The sequence below is a fragment of the Leucoraja erinacea genome, chromosome 34 (genome assembly GCF_028641065.1).
Source record: "Leucoraja erinacea ecotype New England chromosome 34, Leri_hhj_1, whole genome shotgun sequence".
Lineage (NCBI taxonomy): Eukaryota > Metazoa > Chordata > Chondrichthyes > Rajiformes > Rajidae > Leucoraja > Leucoraja erinaceus.
In genome coordinates this window covers 13,935,583-13,957,174 of record NC_073410.1, presented here as the reverse complement: position 1 = coordinate 13,957,174, position 21,592 = coordinate 13,935,583, and the positions used below count along the sequence as shown (strand labels likewise).

Genomic DNA, 21,592 nt, shown 5'->3' with positions numbered 1-21,592 from the left:
GAGTCCGAGGGGCCGAGAAGGATGACCTCAGACTTACTCTCGTTTAGTTGGAGGAAGTTCTGGGCCATCCAACACTTTATATTCTACACTGGTGAAGAGTCCACCCATCATGGCTGTTGGTGTTTGCTGAACCTCCTGCATCCACCATCTTTTCTTTAGATCACGTATTTACTCTTGAGATTTCTGTGCCCTTCAAACTGTTTCTTTTCCCTCTGCAACATTAGATGCTGAGAGGCGACCTGATAGAAGCGTATAAAATTATGAGAGCCATGGACAGGAACAGGGTGGAAATGTCAAATTCCAGAGGGCATAGCATAGTGAGAGGGGGGTGGGGGGAAGTTTAAAGCAGATTTACAAAGCAAGAGTAGGAGATGCCTGGTACCCTGCAGGGGATGTGGTGGAAGCAGATGTGAGCAGCATTTAAGAAATATTTAGAAAGTCACAAAAACCGTAGGGAAATGAGAGATCTAGCCAAGTGAGATGAGCACTAAAAAGCACTTCACTAATTATAAAATGTTTGTGTACCCTAAGGACTTGAAACCAATGTATTAGTTCAATTCTTCCATGCTTTCTAACCTGCCAAATGCATCTCGCTAATACAATTTTGAGTATCCACAAAAAGGGTTGCGGCATTTCATCGTCTTTTTTGTAGTTTTTCTCATCCATTTTGTATTGGGTTTACAGCAGAACTCTGATAATCCACTATACAACTGATTGGAAATCCCAATGATTTGGCTACTGTCTACATTTTGGTGTCATCTGCAAACTTACTAACCATCTGATCTAATTTGATGACAAACAACAATGGGGCCCAACACTGACCCCCTGCGGCACACCACTGGTCACAAACATTTGGTACCCTGGGTGAAAGGAAATGTTGAGACATGGTCAATAAAAGGAAGCATGGTTTCAGTACAGACACGTGGGATCAAATGAATCTCTGATGCGTAGAGCAGATGTTGGAGTATATTTACGACGGAAATCAGGATGGCAAAACGGGGGCACGAGATAGCTTTGGTAAGTAAGATTGCAGAAAACCTAGAGAAATTTTATAAGTATGTGAAGGGAAATCATGTCTCACGGATTTGATTTGAATCTTTTGAAGAAGTAACCAAGAAGGTTGAATAGAGCAGGGAGGTAAACTATGGATGTAGTCTATAAACGTAGGCCTTTGATAAGGTTCTGCATGTTTAGGTTGCTCTGGAAGGTTAGATCGCATAGAATACAGGGAGAGCTAACTAACTGGATACATAATTGGCTAGATTTGGTAGAAAGCAGAGGGTGATGGAGGAAGGATATGTTACAGTTTTGCCATCCGGATTCCCATCTTAAATTTACTCCAACATCTCCTCTACGCATCAGAGATACATTTGATCCCAGGTGAGTGTACCTAAACCATCCCTCCATTTATTGACAGTGTCTCAACATTTCTTGTCACTCAGGGTTCCTTACTCCTGCCACCCCTGCCCTTCACTCTACCAGGAACATGCAGGCCTTGAACCCTTGCTATCTCACTTTTAAAAGCCTCCCAACTACTGGATGCCTCTTTGCTTGCACAATATCTACTCTTTTAAATATCAACTTTTGCAACCACAAAGCTAATGCTGTCAAAATTTGCCTTTGCACCAATTTAGAATATGAAGTTGTCCAGTTTTGTCCATCCCATAACTATTTTAAAACTAATAGTACTATGGTCGCTCACCCCAAAATGCTCCCCACTGTCAGTCACTTGCCTTGCCCTATTTCTCAAGAGTAGACAAACTGCACCATGAAGAAACTTTTCTGAAAACACTTAACAAATTCTGCCCCATCTAAGCCCTTAGAACTATGACTATGTTAGGAGTGTTAAAATCCCTTACTGTGACGAACTGATGACCCTATTATTCTTGCAACTCTGCATTATACCTGCATATTTGCTCCTCTAATTCCCATTTGACTATTTGGTGACCATCAGCAAAATCCCAACATGTTGATCAGCTTAGTTCTCAGCTCCAAAAATCAGGTTTCACTGGATGGATCCCTCAATAATTGTACCCCTGGCTACTGTTTTGATATTCACTTTAATCAAAAATCCTACCCCCTCATTTTCCTCCACCACAATCGCACCTGTACGCTGGAGCATTATGCTGCTGGTTAGTCATAGAGTGATACAGTGTTGAAACGGGCCCTTCGGCCCAACTTGCCCTCACCAGCCAATATGTCCCAGCTACACTCGTCCCGCCTGCCCATATCCCTGCAAACCTGTCCTATCCATGTACCTGTCCAACTGTTTCTTAAACGTTGGGATAGTCCCAGCCTCAACTACCTTCTCTGGCCATACACTCACCACCCTCTGTGTGAAAAAGATACCCCCCAGATTCCTATTAAATCTTTTCCCCTTCACCCTATGGGAAGTTCTGCCCTCCCTTAGCCACGTTTCTGGAACGGCGATAATATCCCACTCTCATGTACCTATCCATGTCTTGAGTTCAACTGTCATACCTCTGGGGTTGAAATAAAAGTAATTTAATCCAACCTCATTCCATGCCATGGTGCTGTCTGTCTTGTCAACTGAACTTGCTGGAGTTGACTTCTGCATCAACATCCAGTCTCTTATCTGCCTCGCTGTTACTTTGAATCCCACTCAATAGACAATAGGTGCAGGAGTAGGCCATTCGGCCCTTTGAGCCAGCACCGCCATTCAATGTGATCATGGCTGATCATCCCCAATCAGTACCCCGTTCCTGCCTTCTCCCCATATCCCCTGACTCCGCTATTTTCAAGAGTCCTATCATGCTCTCTCTTGAAAGCATCCAGAGAACCGGCCTGGACCGCCCTCTGAGGCAGATCCTCTGCCAATCGAGTTCACATCTTCCCTCGTAGCACTTGCAAACCTGCTCATCAGCATGTGTTCCCCTCCAACCCATATGTGACCTCTCATAGAGTACTACATATGCAGTTTATAAATATAAAAACAAATGTCTGCTTGTGAATTAAAGGGAAGCAGTGGTTTATAAAAGTAAGTTAAAGCTAAAGATGTTTACACTTTGGGCTACAGAACCAAACAAGGAATTCTACATGACAATTTTGCAAATACGTTGGAACTGTTTACTTGAAATTTTTGGGCTTTTTACACCCAATGGGAAATTCACCCCCTGGCTTTCTAGCATGAAATATGTTAGCACTAAAGTTTTGTTCTAGTCATAAACCCACTTAAATTAAATAACAGAAGTGTAACTCTTCAGCATGTTTCACAAGTTTGCTAATCCCAAAAGAAAAAAGTGCTCAATTGATCTCCGAACATCTGGCTTTTGCTAACCCTGTTTCTCATGACCCCCTGTTGATTAAAGGACTGACTGGAACTGCATTCTTTGTCAGCCTGCTTTCACGGCACTGTGATCTGTGCCCACATGTACCCCGAAGCACACACATAATAGTTCAATTCCGGCTGTTTTGCATTTGGAAGTCAAGGTCACGGCCACTCTCAACTCCTACAGCGGCATAATTCCACACTATTGTTGGTCATTACTGTGTCATCTCACAGTTTACAAGCAGCCTGCTGCTTTTGGTAGCTAACACAGACTGAAAGAGAACTTGAAGAAGAGTACCAACCCGAAACTTCACATATCTATGTTATCCAGAGATGCTGCCTGACCAATAGACAATAGGTGCAGCAGTAGGCCATTCGGCCCTTCAAGCCAGCACCGCCATTCAATGTGATCATGGCTGATCATCCTCTGACTCCGCTATCTTTAAGAGCGCTATCTAGCTCTCTCTTGAAAGTATCCAGAGAACCGGCCTCCACCGCCCCCTGAGGCAGAGAATTCCACAGACTCGCAACTCTCTGTGTGGAAAAACTCTCTGTGTGACCCATTGAGTTACTCCATCACCTTGTGTCTTTTATTTGTAAACCATAAGGTGGCGCAGCTGGTAGAGCTGCTGCCTCATCGCGCCAGAGACCCGGGTTCAATCCTGACCTCAGGCTCTGTCTGTGTTGAGTTTGCACGTTCTCCCTGTGACTGAGTGTGGGTTTTCTCCGGTTCTCCGGTTTCCTCCCACTTTCCAAAGGTGTGGGAGTTTATAGGTTATTTGGCCTCTGTGAATTCCCCTAGTATGTTAGAGTCATAGAGTGATACAGTGTGGAAACAGGCCCATCTGCCCAACTTGCCCACACCGGCCAACAATGTCCCAGCTACACTAGTCCCACTTGCCTGCGCTTAGTCCATATCCCTCCAAACCTATCATATCCATGTACCTGTCTAACTGTTTCTTAAACGATGGGATAGTTCCAGCCCCAACTACCTCCCCTGGCAACTTGTTCCATACCCATACACCCACACACCCACCACCCTTTGTGTGGAAAAAGTTACCCGTCGGATTCCTATTAAATCTTTTCCCCTTCACCTTGAACCTATGTCCTTGATTCCCTTCACCTTGAATCTGGTCCTTGATTCCCCTACTCTGGGCATCTACCCAATCTATTCCTCTCATGATTTTGTACACCTCTGTAAGATCTTCTCTCATCCTCCTGCGCTCCATGGAATAGAAATCCAGCCTACTCAACCTCTCCCGATAGCTCACACCCTCTAGTCCTGGCAACATTCTTGTAAATCTTTTCTGAACCGTTTCAAGCTTGACAATATCTTTCCTATAACATGGTGCCCAAAACTGAACACAATATTGTAAATGCAGTCTCACCAACGTCTTATACAACTGCAACATGACCTCCCAATTTCTATACTCAATACTCTGATTGATGATGGCCAAAGTGCCAAAAGCCTTTTTGACCACCTTGTCTACCTGTGACCTGTGACTCAACCTTCAAGGAACCATGCACCTGTACTCCTAGATGGGAGTAGATGTAAAAGTGGGATAACATTAGAACTAGTGTGAACGGGTGATTGATGGCTGAGGGCCTATTTCCATGATGTATCTATCAACATAAACTACACATGTGCGGCTCTCTTAAAGGGATAATTCTTCACTTATCCTTCATCAGGAGCAGGTATGGGGATTTACTGACATTGCAAGCCTCCCCATATTACTGGGATTCAAACACTACACTTGCGCAGTATTATTCTTTGATCGTCCTCCATTGCGTCACCTGCTGGCAATATGGTTGAAAGTGCTATAGTGGTCTCTGTGGCTCCATTGCATAAAGAGCAAGACTCCTGTGTGTAATGTTCTCCACCAGCCCATTTATCTCGTATTGAGCATACAGCATTCGTCTTTGACACAACAGCACTCTACAGTAGCTGGAAGTGTGCTGCTAGGATTGCACATACGTTCCTTTTTCACTTGCATCTAAGGTTGCAGCTCAAGGCTGAGTGCCTTCTTGCAAGTGTGAGATCTTGCAGTAGGTCCGTACAATAACATGCTCTGAAACAAACAGAGTTTGTGAAATACAGCAATGTTGTTCCGCAACATTGTGGTTGATGGTCACGATCATCGCGGGGTTAATATGAAAATAATTAGATTGATACACTGCCTGTTTTAATAAGATTAAGAAGTAGGCAAGGGATTGCTCTTGACTAGTCCTGCTGGTTTCAATCATTTTTGATGCCTTTTTAATCTTTTCAAGTTAATTGATCTATTTTCTATCTGTCCCCTGTTGATCGAGACCTTTACCAGACTTGAACTATGTGGATAATGAAATCTTTCTTTGAACTTCTGGGCAATATCTTTCATTAATTATATGCCTACCCAATTTGATCTAAGCGACCAGCAACAAATGACTGAAGATTTCAAGGTCCACCATAACTTCCCAATGAGAAACCTTAATGGCTCTTTGTTGCACAGACATTAGTAAAAACCAAGGCAATTAATGTACAATTCAAGACACAAGTGCTGGAGTAACTCAATGGGTCAGACAACATCTCTGGAGCATGGATAAGTGACGTTTCAGGATAGGACCTTTCTTCAGACCATCCTGGCCTGAAACGTCACCTATTCATGTCGGAAGAAAAGTCTCCGTCCAAAACATCAGCTATTCCTTTACTCCAGAGATGTTGCCTGACCCGCTGAGTTACTCCAGCTTTTTGTGTTCGTCACCTATCCATATTCTCCTTAGATGCTGCCAGACCTGCTGAGTTACTCCAGCACTTTTTTTGTAAACCAGCATCCTTGAGTCTAATGTGCAATTGTGCAATCTTCCCATTCCATTAACCTGAAAAGTACTTCATATTCCTTTGGGTGATTTGCTAGTTGGTTCTGCAAGGCTAATGTCTATGTTAATGTGTGCCGCATCCCATTGAATGCCATTGCCGGTCTGGAAAGCTTGGCTTATGTTTTGATTTTTGATAAATAAGATAATAATTCTAACAAAATTCTAATCTTGCATTGGCCAAGGCATTTCAAGCATTTAATTTACAATTAAATAACCCCATAGGAAGTCATTGTACTGGGATAGTTCCGATTTTAACAATGAAAGGAAGCAATTAGTTTGTGAGTTCCTTGTTCCATGTCCTGTCTTTTAATGGTCGCCAAAAATATTCAGACCAATACGTGGAAATTTCAAATTGCTCATAGCAATTTCCAGTTACTATGTTTCATTGAATGTAAATATATGTTGTTATTGTAAATAAACTTACAAATTGGGTGAGTAGTGTGTGTGTGTGTTTGTAACATTTTTTTTAATTTGTTTCGAAAATCATTGTTTTGTTGCTTTTAACTACCATAACGTTTTTTTGTGTTTGGAACCTAGCAAAATGTTTGATATACTCTTGTCACATGGCCACTCTTGCTACTTTTTTCCCCCCCTGGATGATACCAATGTCATTTATGGCATATTCCTAATTATCCTGAGAGAATTAAGAACAATCACCTAATATGATACTGCATTTAGTTTAATTTAGAGATAAAGCACGGAAACTGGCCCTTCGGCCCACCGAGTCCGCACTGACCAGCAATTCTATATTGTGAAGAACACTAGCCTTCACACACTAGAGACAATTTACATTTATACCAAGCCAATTGACCTACAAACCTGTACGTGTTTGGAATGTGGGAGGAAACTGAAGATCTCGGAAAAAACCCAGGCAGGTCACAGGGAGAACGTACAAACTCCATACAATCAAGCTCCCGTAGTCAATATCAAACCTGGGTCTCTAGCGATGTAAGGCTGCAAATCTACCGCTGCGCCACCATGCCGCCCTAGAGAGTTCGATAGAACTATGAAAAGAGGAGGCAATTTCCATATTTTTCTAAATTAAGCATCAGACAACTTTTGACTTGATTTTCTGTGGGAGCCTAGAAATGAATAAATTCCATTTCCTAATAGATTTGAATTTACGATATCTGGATTGTTGGAGTCTTTGCCACTAGAGGTCTGTTCAGCGACTGGCAGTGACAAAGACATCTCCCAGATTTTGCTGACAGCTGCACTGGGACTGTGGAATTCCTAAAGTTACTATCTAAGCTCTTCTGGAAACTTGCACTCTGTTGCTGGAGTCCACATGGAATCCAACAGCTGTGCAGGAACTTGGTGAATGACAAACCTTCATGCAGCCGAATCTGTCCTCTGACCCACGAGCCATGCGGAATATCAAGTTGCAAGCAGGAAAGGCAAGAGGATGGGAGGTTGAGCTTTCTTTTTCATTGAATGTGTTTAGCTTAATGTTTTTGAATGATGTAACTATTTAAAATGTTTTAATTTCATTTTTAATAGTTCTAAAATGGAGGATTCCAGTATATTATCGATATTCGGTTTCCACTCAATTCTAGGATTATCAAGTAGAAACAAAGAACTGCAAATGCTGGTTTTGAAACAAAAGACACAAAGTGCTGGAGTACATGGATAGGTCACTCTGGAGAACATGGATAGGTGACGTTTCAGGTCAGACTAGAGAAGAGACCTGACCCGAAACGTCACCATTCCATGTTCTCCAGAATGCTGCCTGACCCACTGAGTTGCTCCAACCTTTGTCTTTACTAGGATGATCATGTTCATGTAATTTATCTTGGAAAGCTGAGCTCGGAGAAACAGTGCCGGTATTTGGTCAATTGAGTCCATGCTATGCCAGCCACTTCTGTGTGAAATATAACATTTCTGTTGTTTGATCCAAGTTTCACGATATCTCCTTGCCTTAATAACCGTTTATGTTTTTCTTCTTTCAAGGTCAAAATCCCGACAACAATCTAATGGGAACAGGCATGAAGCCAAATGGTGTTACAGTCGCACCTGAAGATGCAGAGCCAAGACTTCATTGTTATTGTTCTGGTCACTGTGCAACTGAGGGAGGCAACAATACCTGCAAGTAAGTCGCACTCTCAGTTCTGGTAGAAAAGCGCACTGAACGGTCTTCAAGATTCAGTAGCTGTGAAGTAGGGTACATGTTTGGATCTCCACACAGAGATGATTGCTTTGGTTTCTTAGGGACTCTATTCTCTCTCTGGTCACCATCTTTCCCTTATTGTTCTCAAAATCTTTTGGCCTCCCCTTAATATTATCTGCCAGAGCTATCTCCTGCCCCCCTTTTGGCCTTCTGATTTCTCCTTAAGTATTGCTCCTCAGTTCCCGAAACTCCTCCACATCTACACATCCTATGCTTGTCCCATGCCTCCTTTTTTGTGATCAGACCCAGGTAAATAAAACATTCATCATTAATTTACAAGTAATTAGAACATATTTCCTATTATTACATGTGGAATGATAAAATGTACACAACAAATGTAAGCAACGTTGCACTTGAAACATATCTGAAATCCCGGCCACACAATGTGACTAATGTTTATAGCTGTGGTCTGCGATTTTCATGTCACGGCTTTTACTAAATTAAAAATGCATTCCCGTAACCTCACAATTTCAGTAGGTTATTTTGGGCATTTCTGTTGACACTTGCTAATTTTAGCCTTTATTATGGCAGTATGATTTGGCAGTGCTTTTTTTTTGTGTCAATACATTTTATTGAAGTTATGCACACTCACATTTATTATTTTTAACTAGGAGCAGCTGCAAATTTGGTTTTCAGACTCTTAACATTTCTGCTTTTGTTTTGGCATTGCCTGCAGATTATGAAACTGTGCTATATATAGTAGGCCACCAAATGAACATGTTGAGGGTAATCTTCTGAGCAATTTCAACAAGGTCATAGAGGTGCTGATGATGCTGCCATGAGTTTGAATTCTTTGCGTTTGATGGGGAATATTGCAGAGCAAAGACTGTTGTGTATCTTCATTCTGCAACTCCTTAGTTTACCACGTCCTGCTTCCATAACATTTGGTGATACATACCTCTGGTCTTATTTTTAGGCAATCCATAACCCGTGATAGAATTTTCAACCAGTTAAAGTCCAAAATCGGAAATAATTTTTGTTTAGTTTAGAGATACAGTGCGGCAACAGGCCCACCGAGTCCGCTCGGGGCAATTTACAATTTTACCAAGCCAATTAACCTACAAGCCTGTACGTTTTTGGAGTGTGGGAGGAAATCGGAGCACCCAGACTTATTTGCCTACTGCCTATTATGCCTCCTGGCATGTAGGGCAGCAACGAAGGTTCTCCACTCCTTGTTGATTCCTTCAGTTGCTGTTTCTGTAACGTATGTGTTTTACGAGACAGGGTTGTTAGCCCTGTGCTCAACCTCCAACCTGGAGGACCAGTGGATCACTCTTCGTCTCGCCTCTACCCTTTGACCTGTCCAGCATGGGAGACCCTAACAGGAGACGAATCTCCCACTGGCATAGGTCTAGGGGTCACTGAGACACAAGCTCCCCGATCACGACAAGGTTGCAATTTAACGGGGAGGAGCACCCAGAGAAAATCCTTAAAGGTCACGGGGAGAATGTACAAACTCCGTACAGACAGCACCCGTAGTCAGGATCAAACCTGGGTCTCCGGAGCTGCAAGACAGCAACTCTACCGCTGCGCCACCGTGCCGCCCTTATCTTGCTGAATTATCTTCCTCACCACATCTTTGTGGAATTTAATTCAGCAAGGCTGCAGGGAGGGTTTTATTTCCAGTGCTAATTCTTCCTGATGCAAATTATCCTTTTGACTACTCCTTGGTCATCGCCCATTTAATTGCCAACATTGTTATTTCACTTGCTTAGAAAAACCCAACAAAACAAAACACAACTTTGTGTTGTTCTTGCTCTACCATTTTACCAATAAAAAATGACAAAAGGTTCATTGTGATAAGCTTTAACAAATCCCATTGCAAACCTGGTATATTCTCTGTCTTTGAATGTTACAAGACATTGGGCAAACTAGCAAACTATTCACAAATTGTAGTGCAATTCCATTGGCAGATGGAATTCCTATAGCTCAGTTCACACCAAGCATGATAGCATGGCTCATTCTATGATCACCTATTACCCTACTGATCTTTCCTCATTATCTTACTGATTTATTTTTCTTATACAGAACGAATGGTAATTGTTTTGCCATTATTGAAGAAGATGAAAATGGGGAAACTACCCTTGGTTCTGGCTGCATGAGACTAGAAGGAGCAGATTTCCAGTGCAAGGTAAGACTGATATTAGCTTCACAAATTGACCACAGTATTGAATGAAGCTACATTCTTATTTTTGCTGTGCACCTTGTGATGAGCCTTTCTGATCTGTATTTTTGATTTCGTTTTACTTTCATGTCAGTAGTTTATGCAGGATTAAAAATACATCATAGGCGTCATAAATTAAGTTTAGCTTCATTTAACACTGAACATTATTTAATCTGTTATTCCAAAACCTTGGCATTTACTATGACTGGTAGACTTGATTTGCTTTATCATCTCCAACAAAATAGACTTAAAATACCAGCTTGGAAACAAACATCACCACAACACAGTGTTGAAGTTCTTAAGGACTGTACGAGATTAAATAATACCTCACAAAGTGACCTGTTGACTTCCAGCCAGCAGGCTGTTCACTGAAGTCCACCATAATTAGTACCAGTGAGGAGACTGTTAATAGTCTAATTAATTTGGGAAGTTAATTAACCACAAGTACAAGGCACTCGTGATTCAGAAGTGTAACCACATCTCAAAGAAAAGGTAAAAAATCAACAGGGACCTGAGGGCCGCGATCCTACTGAGCATCCATGACCTGAAGAATAGCTGATGGATGGAAAGAGGATAGGTGGCCTAGCAACTGGCTGACAACCGTGACGTGCTTGGGTTCTTCAACGTTGACAAGGCTAACGATGACACAAATAGCTATGATCTCACCTAGCTGAGAGCCAAGAACAGAGGTGAACATCAAAAACAGAAGGGCAGTCAGCACAGCTGAAACAAACACTTCAACAAATGGGCTCCTTGGCCACGACTGCCCTTGACATGGGCACCATTGTCTCTACTCCCCATCCGTGTTATTCCTTGTCAAAGTCAAAACCACCATATGTGAACTACAAACTAGGAACAAATCCTTGCGAGCAGATGGTATCCCGGTTGGAATTCTCAAACTGTGGTGAGGAGATTCAGTATTAAGTCCACAACCTTATGGTCCACATCTGGAAAGAGGAAGCTATGCTAGGGGACCTCAAAATTGCAGTCTTCAAGAAATGAGTAACATCCTATTCCTTCGCTCCATAGATGCTGCCTCATCTGCTGAGTTTCTCTAGCATTTTTATCTACCTTTGATTTTTCCAGCATATCCAGTTCCTTCTTAAACATCCATCAGTGGTAAGTCTAGAGGGGCCCTCTTGGGAAAAGTCACCACCTTGGTGCTCCTCAACACAATCTGTAAAAAGCTGCTCCCCTAAATTACCATGGATTCCACCTAAAGGAGGCACAATGAACATGATCATTACTGCTCAGCAACTTGCAAAAAAAAACATAGAAGCACCAAACTCTCTACACTTGGTCATTTTTAACCTCTGACTGCATTAACCAGTCAACTCCTTCAATTTGGCGGCTGCACAATGTACCTCCATATTACATTTGCTTTATGATGGCATGTCAGCTTTGATTGAAACTAGAGGCTCGACTGCAGAGCCAATCTGTGTGGACAAGGGTCAAGCAAGGCCAAGTCATTTTTTTCAGTCCATGTCTTCACATTGCTGGTTCTGATTTGGTATGCTTGGCCTTCATTGGTCAAAGCATCGAGTATAAGAGTCAGGAAGTCACGTTACAGCTTTATAAGACTTTGGTGAGGTTGCATTTGGAGTATTGTCTGCAGTTCTGATTGCTCTGTTACAGCAGGGATGTGGAGAGGTTTACCACAATGCAGCCTAAATCAGAGCAAATTATCTGTGAGGAGAGGTTGAACAAACTTGGATTGTTTTCTCTGAAGCATCAGAGGTTGAGGGAATAACTGATAGAAGTATATAAAATTATGAGCAATAGTCAGAACTGTTTTCCCAAGATGGGATTGTTAAAGACTAGAGGGCTTTGCTTTAAGGCAAGAGAGGAAAATGGTCAAAGCAAGTCCTTTACACAGATATTGGTCGGTGCCTGGAATATGCTGCCAGGGATGGTGATGGAAGCAGATACAATAGTGTTGTATAAGAGGCTTTTAGGTAGACACATGAATATGCAGGGAATTAAGTTGCAAAGATCACATGCAAGCTGAAGGGGTTAGTTTAATTTGGCATCATATTCTTGGCAGACATAGTGGGCCAAAGGGCCTGTGCGCGTGCTGTACTGTTCTTTGTTCATCTTCAAAAAGCTTGCAACTGGAGTACACCCAATCTTTAGAACTAATGAAAAAAACAGTGCCTACATTCCAGAACCAGTGGAGCCATAACACGTGTTTCCATAATGCAGATTGGATATATCGTGATTGATGAAGTAGAGAACGCAATTGGCACTACCCGGGCCAAATTGGTTAGAGTGCAATTTCAATAGGAAACTAGAGAATCATTTAAAAGTCATTTTGGAAATTGACAACAGAAAAAAAAACTGGGAAGGAGAGAGTTTTTCATGTAACCTTCTCATAGTACCTTTAGCCACAGGGCCACATCTCACTCCCTCTTAAATATAGCCGATGAACTGGCCTCAACTACCGTCTGTGGCAGAGAATTCCAGAGATTCACCACTCTCTGTGTGAAAAATGTTTTTCTCATCTCGGTCCTAAAAGATTTCCCCCTTAATCCTTAAACTGTGACCCCTTGTTTTGGACTTCCCCAACATCGGAACAATCTTCCTGCATCTAGCCTGTCCAACCCCTTATGTAGGATTTCTTAGGAAACCAACATTTACGTTATAAGTATAACAGAATTACTTGTGTGTTTTTATGACTAACAGGAGTCAACTGGGAATTTGTTGTTTGTCACTAATTCCAGACTGTTTTCTGGGTGAACACAATGTTGATATAACTGAAAGGGTTACATAAATTATACAATAATTATAGGGATTTTAATCTACACCATAGACTGGGAAAGCTGAATTAACAGTAATAGCATGCAGTGCAAATTAATGAAAATAATGAGATTGTGGTAATTGATAAACTGGTAGTCGGGGACCTTTTAGTGAGCAGTGGTCTTAAATAAATGCAAGTGCTTTAGTTCAGTCTGAAACCAGCGTTTAAAATCTAAATAATTCAAAATACAAAGGTGTGGGTCAGCTCTGGATTTGGAAACTGCACTAAACAAGCAGCATCAATCGTTTAAAGAATTAAAAGCTCTTTTTCACGGGAAAAAGACCAATTTGAAAAGTCGTTTCAGCAATGGTCGATAAGTTAAAGATGGTGCTAAGCCAAAGGAAAGGCTTTTAACATTGACAGTAAAACAGCAATCTTGAATGTTGTGGAAATTTCACAATTCAGCACAGGAGGGCCAGGGCATTAATGAGGAAAAAGCAAGGTAGAATATAAGAGTTGCCCAGAAAAAAAAAACATGAAACCAGGCTGCAAACACTTTTGAAAGAATGGAAATACGGCAATGAAGAAATTAGCAACGGTTGTTGTAAGTCCTTTACAGTTTGAGACCGGCAACATTATATTGAGGAATAAGACATAGCAGGGACAATAAACACATTACATCACTGTTTACTGAAGAAGACTCCAAACGTACTCTGGAGGTAATGGAAAACTGCAGGTGGGACAGAGTGAGTTAGGAGCTTGAAGAAATTTACATTATTATTGGAGGAATTAATGAAATTGAAAATAAGTAATTCCCCAGCAGCTGATGAAATTTACCCTATGGTTTTGAATGAGGTATCTGGAAATAGGCAAAATGGATTATCCTCTACTAAAATTTAATAGGTTCTAGAAATATTCCCATAGATTTATGAAAGCAAAATCAAGCAATATGAATACAATTAAGCTGTCTGTCCACAGTGCTCGGATAAAGGGCACAACATTTAGTTACACCCTTGATATAACATTGAAGTTCGATTAAAGATAGTTTCAAAGATCTTCAAGGAGGTAGATGGGAGGTCAGGACTGTACTATAGCTGATGAGAGGACCGTTCAGTTGCCTGATAACAGCTGGGAAGAAACTGTCCCTGAAACTGGTGGTGTGCGTTTTCCTCCGTACCTCTAGCTTGATGTGAGAGGCCAGAAGAGGAAGTGACCAGGGTGAGACTGGCCCTTGATAATGCTGGTGGCCTTGCCAAGGCAGCGTGGTGTAGATGCAGTCAATGGAAGGGAGGTTGGTTTGTGTGATGGTTTGGGTTAGGTCCAAAACTCTCTGCAATTTCCTGCGGTCTTGGATGGAGCTGTTCACAAATCATGCTGTGATGCATCCCGATAAAATGCTTTGTATGGCACATCAGTAGAAGGTGGTGAGAGTTGTTAGGGACATGCTGAACTTCCTAAGCCTTCTAAGGAAGTAGAGGCATTGGTGTGCTTTCTTGACCATTGCGTTGATATGGCTGGTCCAGGACAAGTTGCTGGTGATATTTACTTCTCTAAGAACTTGAATCTTTCAACCATCTCCAATTCGGCACCATCAAATGCACACTGGGGTTTGTGTACCCCTTTGCTTCCTGAAATCGATCATAATCTCCTTTCTCTTGCTGACATTGAGGAAGAGGTTGATGTCTTGGTACCCGGTTACGAGGTACTCCACCTACTTCCTGTATGGGTTGATTGATGGGGTGCATTCGGATGTTTAGGATGACATTTGAAAATGTCCTGTACATGTTTATTATTAAAAGTTATTGTAAATTGTGATGGGTCTAATATACTGGCATGGACTGAGGATTAGTATATTTTATATACTATATAAAATACAAGGCCAAATATTTTAGTTAAGTTTAGAGATACAGCGCGGCAACAAGCTCTTCAGCCTACCAAGACCATGTCGACCAGCGATCCCTGCACATTAGCACCTTCTGACACTAGGGGTAATTTACAATTTTACCAAGCCAATTAACTGACAGACCTGTACATCTTTGGAGTGTGCAAGGAAATCGGAGCACCCGGAGAAAACCCTTGCCGGTCACAGGGAGAATGTACAAATTCCATACAGACAAGCTCACGTAGTCAGGATCGAACTCGGGTCTCTGGCGTTGTAACTCTACCACTGTGCTACCGTGCTGCCCTCTTCTTTATATCTTCTTTACCAACCAACCCACTTGTGTTGCTGGTTTCAGGGAGCTCGTTGTACCCCAAGACCCCTCTAGAAATCAGTGGTCCTGCCATTTACATTTGGTCCTTGCATTCGGCCCCCTAAAACACACCTCATCACATTTGTCTGGATTTAGTTCCATCTACCATTTCTCGACCCCGATTTGGCTTATATATGCATTTATTTATGTGGTGTTTAGCATACTATTTATGTATTCTTTGGAAGTAGATTATAGTTTAATAAATGTATCCTTTGTCTCTACATTTTTTTAATACCTTGATTTTGAAATAATGTTCTAAGCTACATTTTTAATAGGATGCAATAAAATGAATAATCTTATTTTACACTAGTAACATATGATGAAAATAATTAACTGAAAAGGATCTAAAAAGTGTGTCTTTGCCTATTTTTGTGTAATCTTTAAAGTAAATGCACTAGTGGGACTATCTAAGTAACTCTAGTGTTGTCCCTTTTGAAATATATTTCCAAATGAAATGTTTTACAATTCACTTTTATTTCTGTTCAAAACACCACACAAATTTGAGTGTTAATCATAAAATGATTAATATTTCCAGTGTTTCATTTTTATTTAATTAAATACCCCCAATTATCATAATTTGAGCTTTCCTCTGGTTATAACCTAAAGCACACGCATATATCTCTAATCTTATTAGCTGTGGTATCTGGTTGCTTATGCAATTGTATAAGATAGCACATTATGTTTTGTATACAGAGTAGAAAGTTGCTATATATTCTAGTTTATTAGTGCTGGCATTTCATTACAGTGTTGGGGAAGTGCAGTATTGGAGGTCTGCATATATGGAGGCACTAAGCTCCAATCTGCTTGTTTAAGTGAAGAAACTATGGCATTGTTTATAAGGAACAAGAGCGATAAATAGGTGCGACAGTAACACAGTAGAGCTGCTGCCTCACAGCGCAACGATATGTGTTCAATACTGACCTCTGGTGCTATCTGTGTGCATTGTCTTCCTGTGACTGCATAGGTTTTCTTCCATGTGCTAAAGACATGTAGATTGGGAGGATGTTTGGCCACTGTATATTGCATCTAATATATGGAATAATGGAATCTGAGGAGAGTTGATGGTTATGTGGGGAGAATAAAGTGGTATTAGTGTCAGAGTACTTGATGGGTATTGCAGACTGGGTGGGCTGAAGGCCTCTTTCTGCACTAGATGTCTTTGTTTGTTGGTTCTTTAGATAACAATTTATTTTTGCAGCCAGCTCTGCCAAAACATTCTGTTTCATCCAGTTGCTGTTTATAGGATTGGAAATTGACCCTTGTATTTTCCAGTGAATCACAGTAACATCAATGGATAATTCATTGTCATCATTGAAACCTCGAGTTTTTCTGCCACCAACCATACTGTTCTTCAGCTGGTGTTATTGCAACCAGGTTACATTTTTACTTGGCTCCAGCTCTAAATATAAACATACTGTACATCTTTAGATTATCTTTGCAGTGAACTTGTGTGGTATCTCCTGAATTCCGTACTATTTCTTAAAAATATTTATTTTGCCTTTCCAAGCAGTCATTTTGAGTATTCCTAGCTTCTCCTGTATTTCTTCTGCCTCCAGTGAGTTTACAATAGCATCACTCGTTAGTTTTCTGGAAGAGCAATCTCTCCGATCGTTCTGAGCAACCAAGGGTATTGCACGTCTTAATTCTTCACAACTGTGCTGCAATCAAACATCAAGCTTCTGATGGAAACGCCAGCACTTTATTAATTGCCCTGCTTGGGCTATTTTGAGGAGAGATAAGAGTCAACCACTTTATTTTGGATGTGAAAGTAAAAGAAATCCCCAGAAAGACTTATGGGTCTTTACAATATGTGCCTTTACAACAAATTAGATTTTGCCGTTCAATGTCTGTGGATCACTGGTGTTGAATCATTGCTGCAGAAGCTTCTCTGATTTACAAGGAGGGTTGCTGATTGTTTCATTGATTTGGCGTCCATTTACATATGCAAATGTTCCACGTTTAGACTGTGTTCTTATGGCACGATGATTTTGAGGAGATGTTGTGTGACATGGGGTGAAAATCCCACTAGGTTGGGTTTGTTTTTATGGTACCGAATCATTTTGTATCCTCAATTTGAAATCAATGACTACACGTAATGACATTTTTATCTTAAATTATATTCAATTCACCCCTCAAGACACAGCAAAATAAGGCTAAGATATGCACCTATTTCAGCTACTGTTTCACAGCCTGCTCCACTCCCTTGCCCTCCCATTGATAATGCCTACACAGCTCTAGGGTCTAACATTTCTCCACAGCTCAGCCGACCCTGGAATTGATTAAAAACTCATTCTTTTTTCATATTTTTTTAATCTTCTTACTCATTATGGTAAATCATGTGATCATTAAAGAATGGAACACTTTATTTTTAAAGGGCCGTTTTCAACATCAAGCATTGGCAGTTTCTGAGCTCTACTTGCGAGCATAACAGGATGTAATCGATCCCAGCTATCAAATTAAAAATAACTTGTTTCTCACTGCGAAGTTAACACACTTTTGTTTTCATTAACCAGGTACTTACAATGGATTACTTCCTATTGGGGGTATCCTGTCTGCAGAAATAGATATATATTGCATGTTTTGCAAAGGTTTAAGCATCAGTCTTTTGGAGTTGCATTGCCAGACAGTGGTTATTTGAATTATTTTTTAAAGAAGCACCAATTTTAAATTGGCTTCACTCTCAGCGCTGTTGAAAATCCCATTCTAATAACTTAAGATAGTAAATAACAGTTTTCATTTTATTATTACAAATTATGGACAATTTGAATAAATAACTATTTGTCTTTGATCAAATATTGAGTGGTACCGTCTGTTTGACTGGTCATTCCTCACTCATTTGGGCTGAGTTAATAGATCATCATATAGGTAGGTTGTTGACAAAGTCTGTGAAAAATCTTGGTGGACCTCGATCCATAGCACTAACCTGCCTTGAATTTGACATTACATTTCAGAGGTCATGTTAGTCAGACCTTCTAAAAATATAAGTATCCAATCCGGGAAGTGTTTTTTTTGTTTCTTTACAAATATTTTTCACTTCGGTAAATATTAAAGTCAGGAAAGTAGTCTGGGAATTTGTGCAAAAATGCACTTCAGGCGCCTTGTATTCTCTTTACAGTGCTCTAGTCTCATCTTATATTGTGGTCATTTTGATTAGATTACTCAAATCATGTAAACACTGTTGGTGTAGTACCACTATTGAGGAGAACTCTCATAACAACAGCTATTCATATCATTTCATCATGGTTTCTTCCAATCAGTTTTAAATCATGGTGGAATCGGCAGAAATGTGGACGTTCTATTGATATATCTATTTGGTACATAGTGAATAACATTAGTGGTGCTCCTCGTACCAACATCTTTCTTCTTTTGATATCCATTTGAAACCACATTAAACAGTTCACTGTGTTGCTATGCAGAACCATGCAAATATCGTATCACTAAGATCGCCTAATTTCCCTCCCATAACAAAAAGCAATTCTGCCCCTGCTTCTGCACATCGGCTGCAGAGATCTCATTGTTAACTAGAAACCAAGTTTCTTTTGCAGAACCTGACTTCAGAGGGACTCTTTCTTCCTTGTTCGTCCTTCCCCTCACCCCTTTTCACCATTATAAGCAATGAATTAAAAACACCTTGTTTGCAAAAATACAGCGCAAGGTATTTGCCACCAAGCACTTGAAATCATTGCACTCAATGAAAATAACATTGTGAGACATGGGGTGTTTAAGAAGGAACTGCAGATGCTGGAAAATCGAAGATGGACAAAAATGCTGGAGAAACTCAGTGGGTGACGCAGCATCTATGGAGCGAAGGAAATGGGCGACGTTTCGGGTCGAGACCCTTCTTCAGAGGTTCTCTAATTCAATGAGACTTCATTACCACAGACGGCAGTTGAGGCCAAGTCAATGGATATGTTTAAGTTGGAGATAAACAGATTCTTGATAAGTAAGGGTGTCGGAGATTATGGGGAGAAGACAGAAGGTTTGAGAGAGACAGATAGATCAGCCATGATTGTATGGCAGAATATTTGGAACCTAGCAGGTACATCATTTTAATATTGGTTCTCCCTTCTGCAGGATGCAACAAAAGTGAGAAAACGGAGGACAATTGAATGCTGCAAGACGGACTTTTGTAACAAGGATTTACATCCAACTCTTACTCCAATTACTACCCCAGGTAAACTATAGTTAGAGCTTGCAATGTCTAAATGTCTGAACCTTTCCAGCTCATCAGAAAGAGTTGATGTTCTTAATTAAAGTATAGCACTTTAATTGGAACTGTGCTAAAGATTTAATGATTCAAGTTGGTAGTGCTTACTAGTAAAGCAGGTTGAAATGGCTCTTACATATTATGTTAATTTTATAATATAGTTTTGCTTGGTATATCAATTCCTCCACCTATTAATTAGCTGGAAACATTACTTTATCTGCATTAAAACACTTTATCTTTCAAAGCAGGCTGATGCCCATGATTTACACCCAGTTTTACAGAGCCTTCATTCAGCTAATATAATTTGTATTACATTTAACCCATCAATTCTGTGACATTACGTTTGCAATTTTCTTTATTAGTCTGCACACATTTAAATGTGCGATGTGTGCTGTCTTTGCAACATTTATCTAATGCACTCTGATAAAGCTTTAGTAGTATAACAATACAATATACCTGCAATACATGTGAATGGCCAAGTCAGCAGACCAGCGTAACATTTTACAGTTGTTTGCGAAGGAAAGACACAGAATGCTGAAGTAACTCAACAGGTCAGGCAATACCCCAAAAGATCATGGATAGGCGATGTTTCAGGCCGGCACCCTACTTCAGACTGATTGCAGGGGTGAGGGTAAAGAAAGCTGGGAAGAGTGGAGGAATGTTGCAGTTAATGAAGCACAGAGAGAATTCCTGTGTGTTACAAGCTAAGGTGTAAACAGGTGCAGAACTGTGTGACTACTCCATTGCTCACAGTGCGATTGTTATACCCATAGAGGATTTCATAAACAATTACCTTTATTAAGAGTTTATGCACAACCTGGCATGAATATTACACAGCTTATTATTTTGCATACACAACTGAATTCTAGTGCGACTACTATTCTTTCCAAAATTATAAATTTCTATTTGCTTGAAGTAATACGTGCACATCTTGTCAATCATTAATTGTAATAGTAAACATTTAAATTAGTTATATTCCTTTACAGAATTATTTAAGAACTACCCTTCCAACTATTAATTCAAGTACCAGTTCATGTGCTTTGCTCACAAACTGTTATGGACATTTTTGCTGAACTCTTTCATCAACTTTAGAAGGTGGATTCTGACGTCAGATTAGCTTAGATAGATCTTTACCAGTTATGAAAGATACCTGTATACTTGAACTGCAATTGTGGTCAATGCAATTGGACAAATTTGCAACGGTGTATTAAATTGCACTTGATTGTTTATTATTTTTTAACGTGCCCTTTCATTGCGAACAGATGGACTATTTGATGGTGACGTCCACCGGTTAGGCCTGTTAATCTCTCTGATTGTCTGTATCTTTGTGCTGATCATCATCACAACTGTTTTCTACTTCAGGTAAACACATACTCAAGTTTATTTCAAATAGACATCAAGTCACACGTGCTTCATTTGATTTTATTATTGTGGTTGCTTGAATGTTTTTAATTTACCTACTATAAAATGTGCGGGAATCGCTGGTCGGCACGGACTAGGCACTGTATCTTTAAACTAAACTAAATGCAAAATCTATGATTTTAATTGCTATTCGTGAGATACTAGCCTTTTATGCAGAAAAGTCTTCTTTGGCCTAGACAGCTGTTTATTTAAAAGGACAAAACTAAAGATAATGTCACTAAACTAAACGGTAGTAGATTAGCTAAGGCCATAAGGCCAAAACATTTTTCACACTGAGAGTGGTGAATCTCTGGAATTCTGCCACAGAAGGTAGTTGAGGCCAGTTCATTGGCTATATTTAAGAGGGAGTTAGATGTGGCCCTTGTGGCTAAAGGGATCAGGGGGTATGGAGAGAAGGCAGGTACGGGATACTGAGTTGGATGATCAGCCATGATCATATTGAATGGCAGTGCAGGCTCGAATAGCCTACTCCTGATCCTATTTTCTATGTTTCTATAT

The 21,592-nt window shown here is 40.5% G+C and overlaps 1 protein-coding gene across 3 annotated transcripts in view; it reads left to right on the top strand.

Moving 5' to 3' along the window:
* The window catches only part of bmpr1aa (bone morphogenetic protein receptor, type IAa), a 165,152-nt gene that overhangs the window by 123,293 nt on the left and 20,267 nt on the right, over positions 1-21,592 (top strand). For all 3 annotated transcript variants that reach the window (XM_055661902.1, XM_055661901.1, XM_055661900.1), the window contains 4 exons: positions 8,096-8,234; positions 10,341-10,443; positions 19,540-19,639; positions 20,935-21,034. In XM_055661902.1, the coding sequence (XP_055517877.1) occupies positions 8,096-8,234; positions 10,341-10,443; positions 19,540-19,639; positions 20,935-21,034 (442 nt within the window). The remainder of the gene's footprint in view (positions 1-8,095; positions 8,235-10,340; positions 10,444-19,539; positions 19,640-20,934; positions 21,035-21,592) is intronic.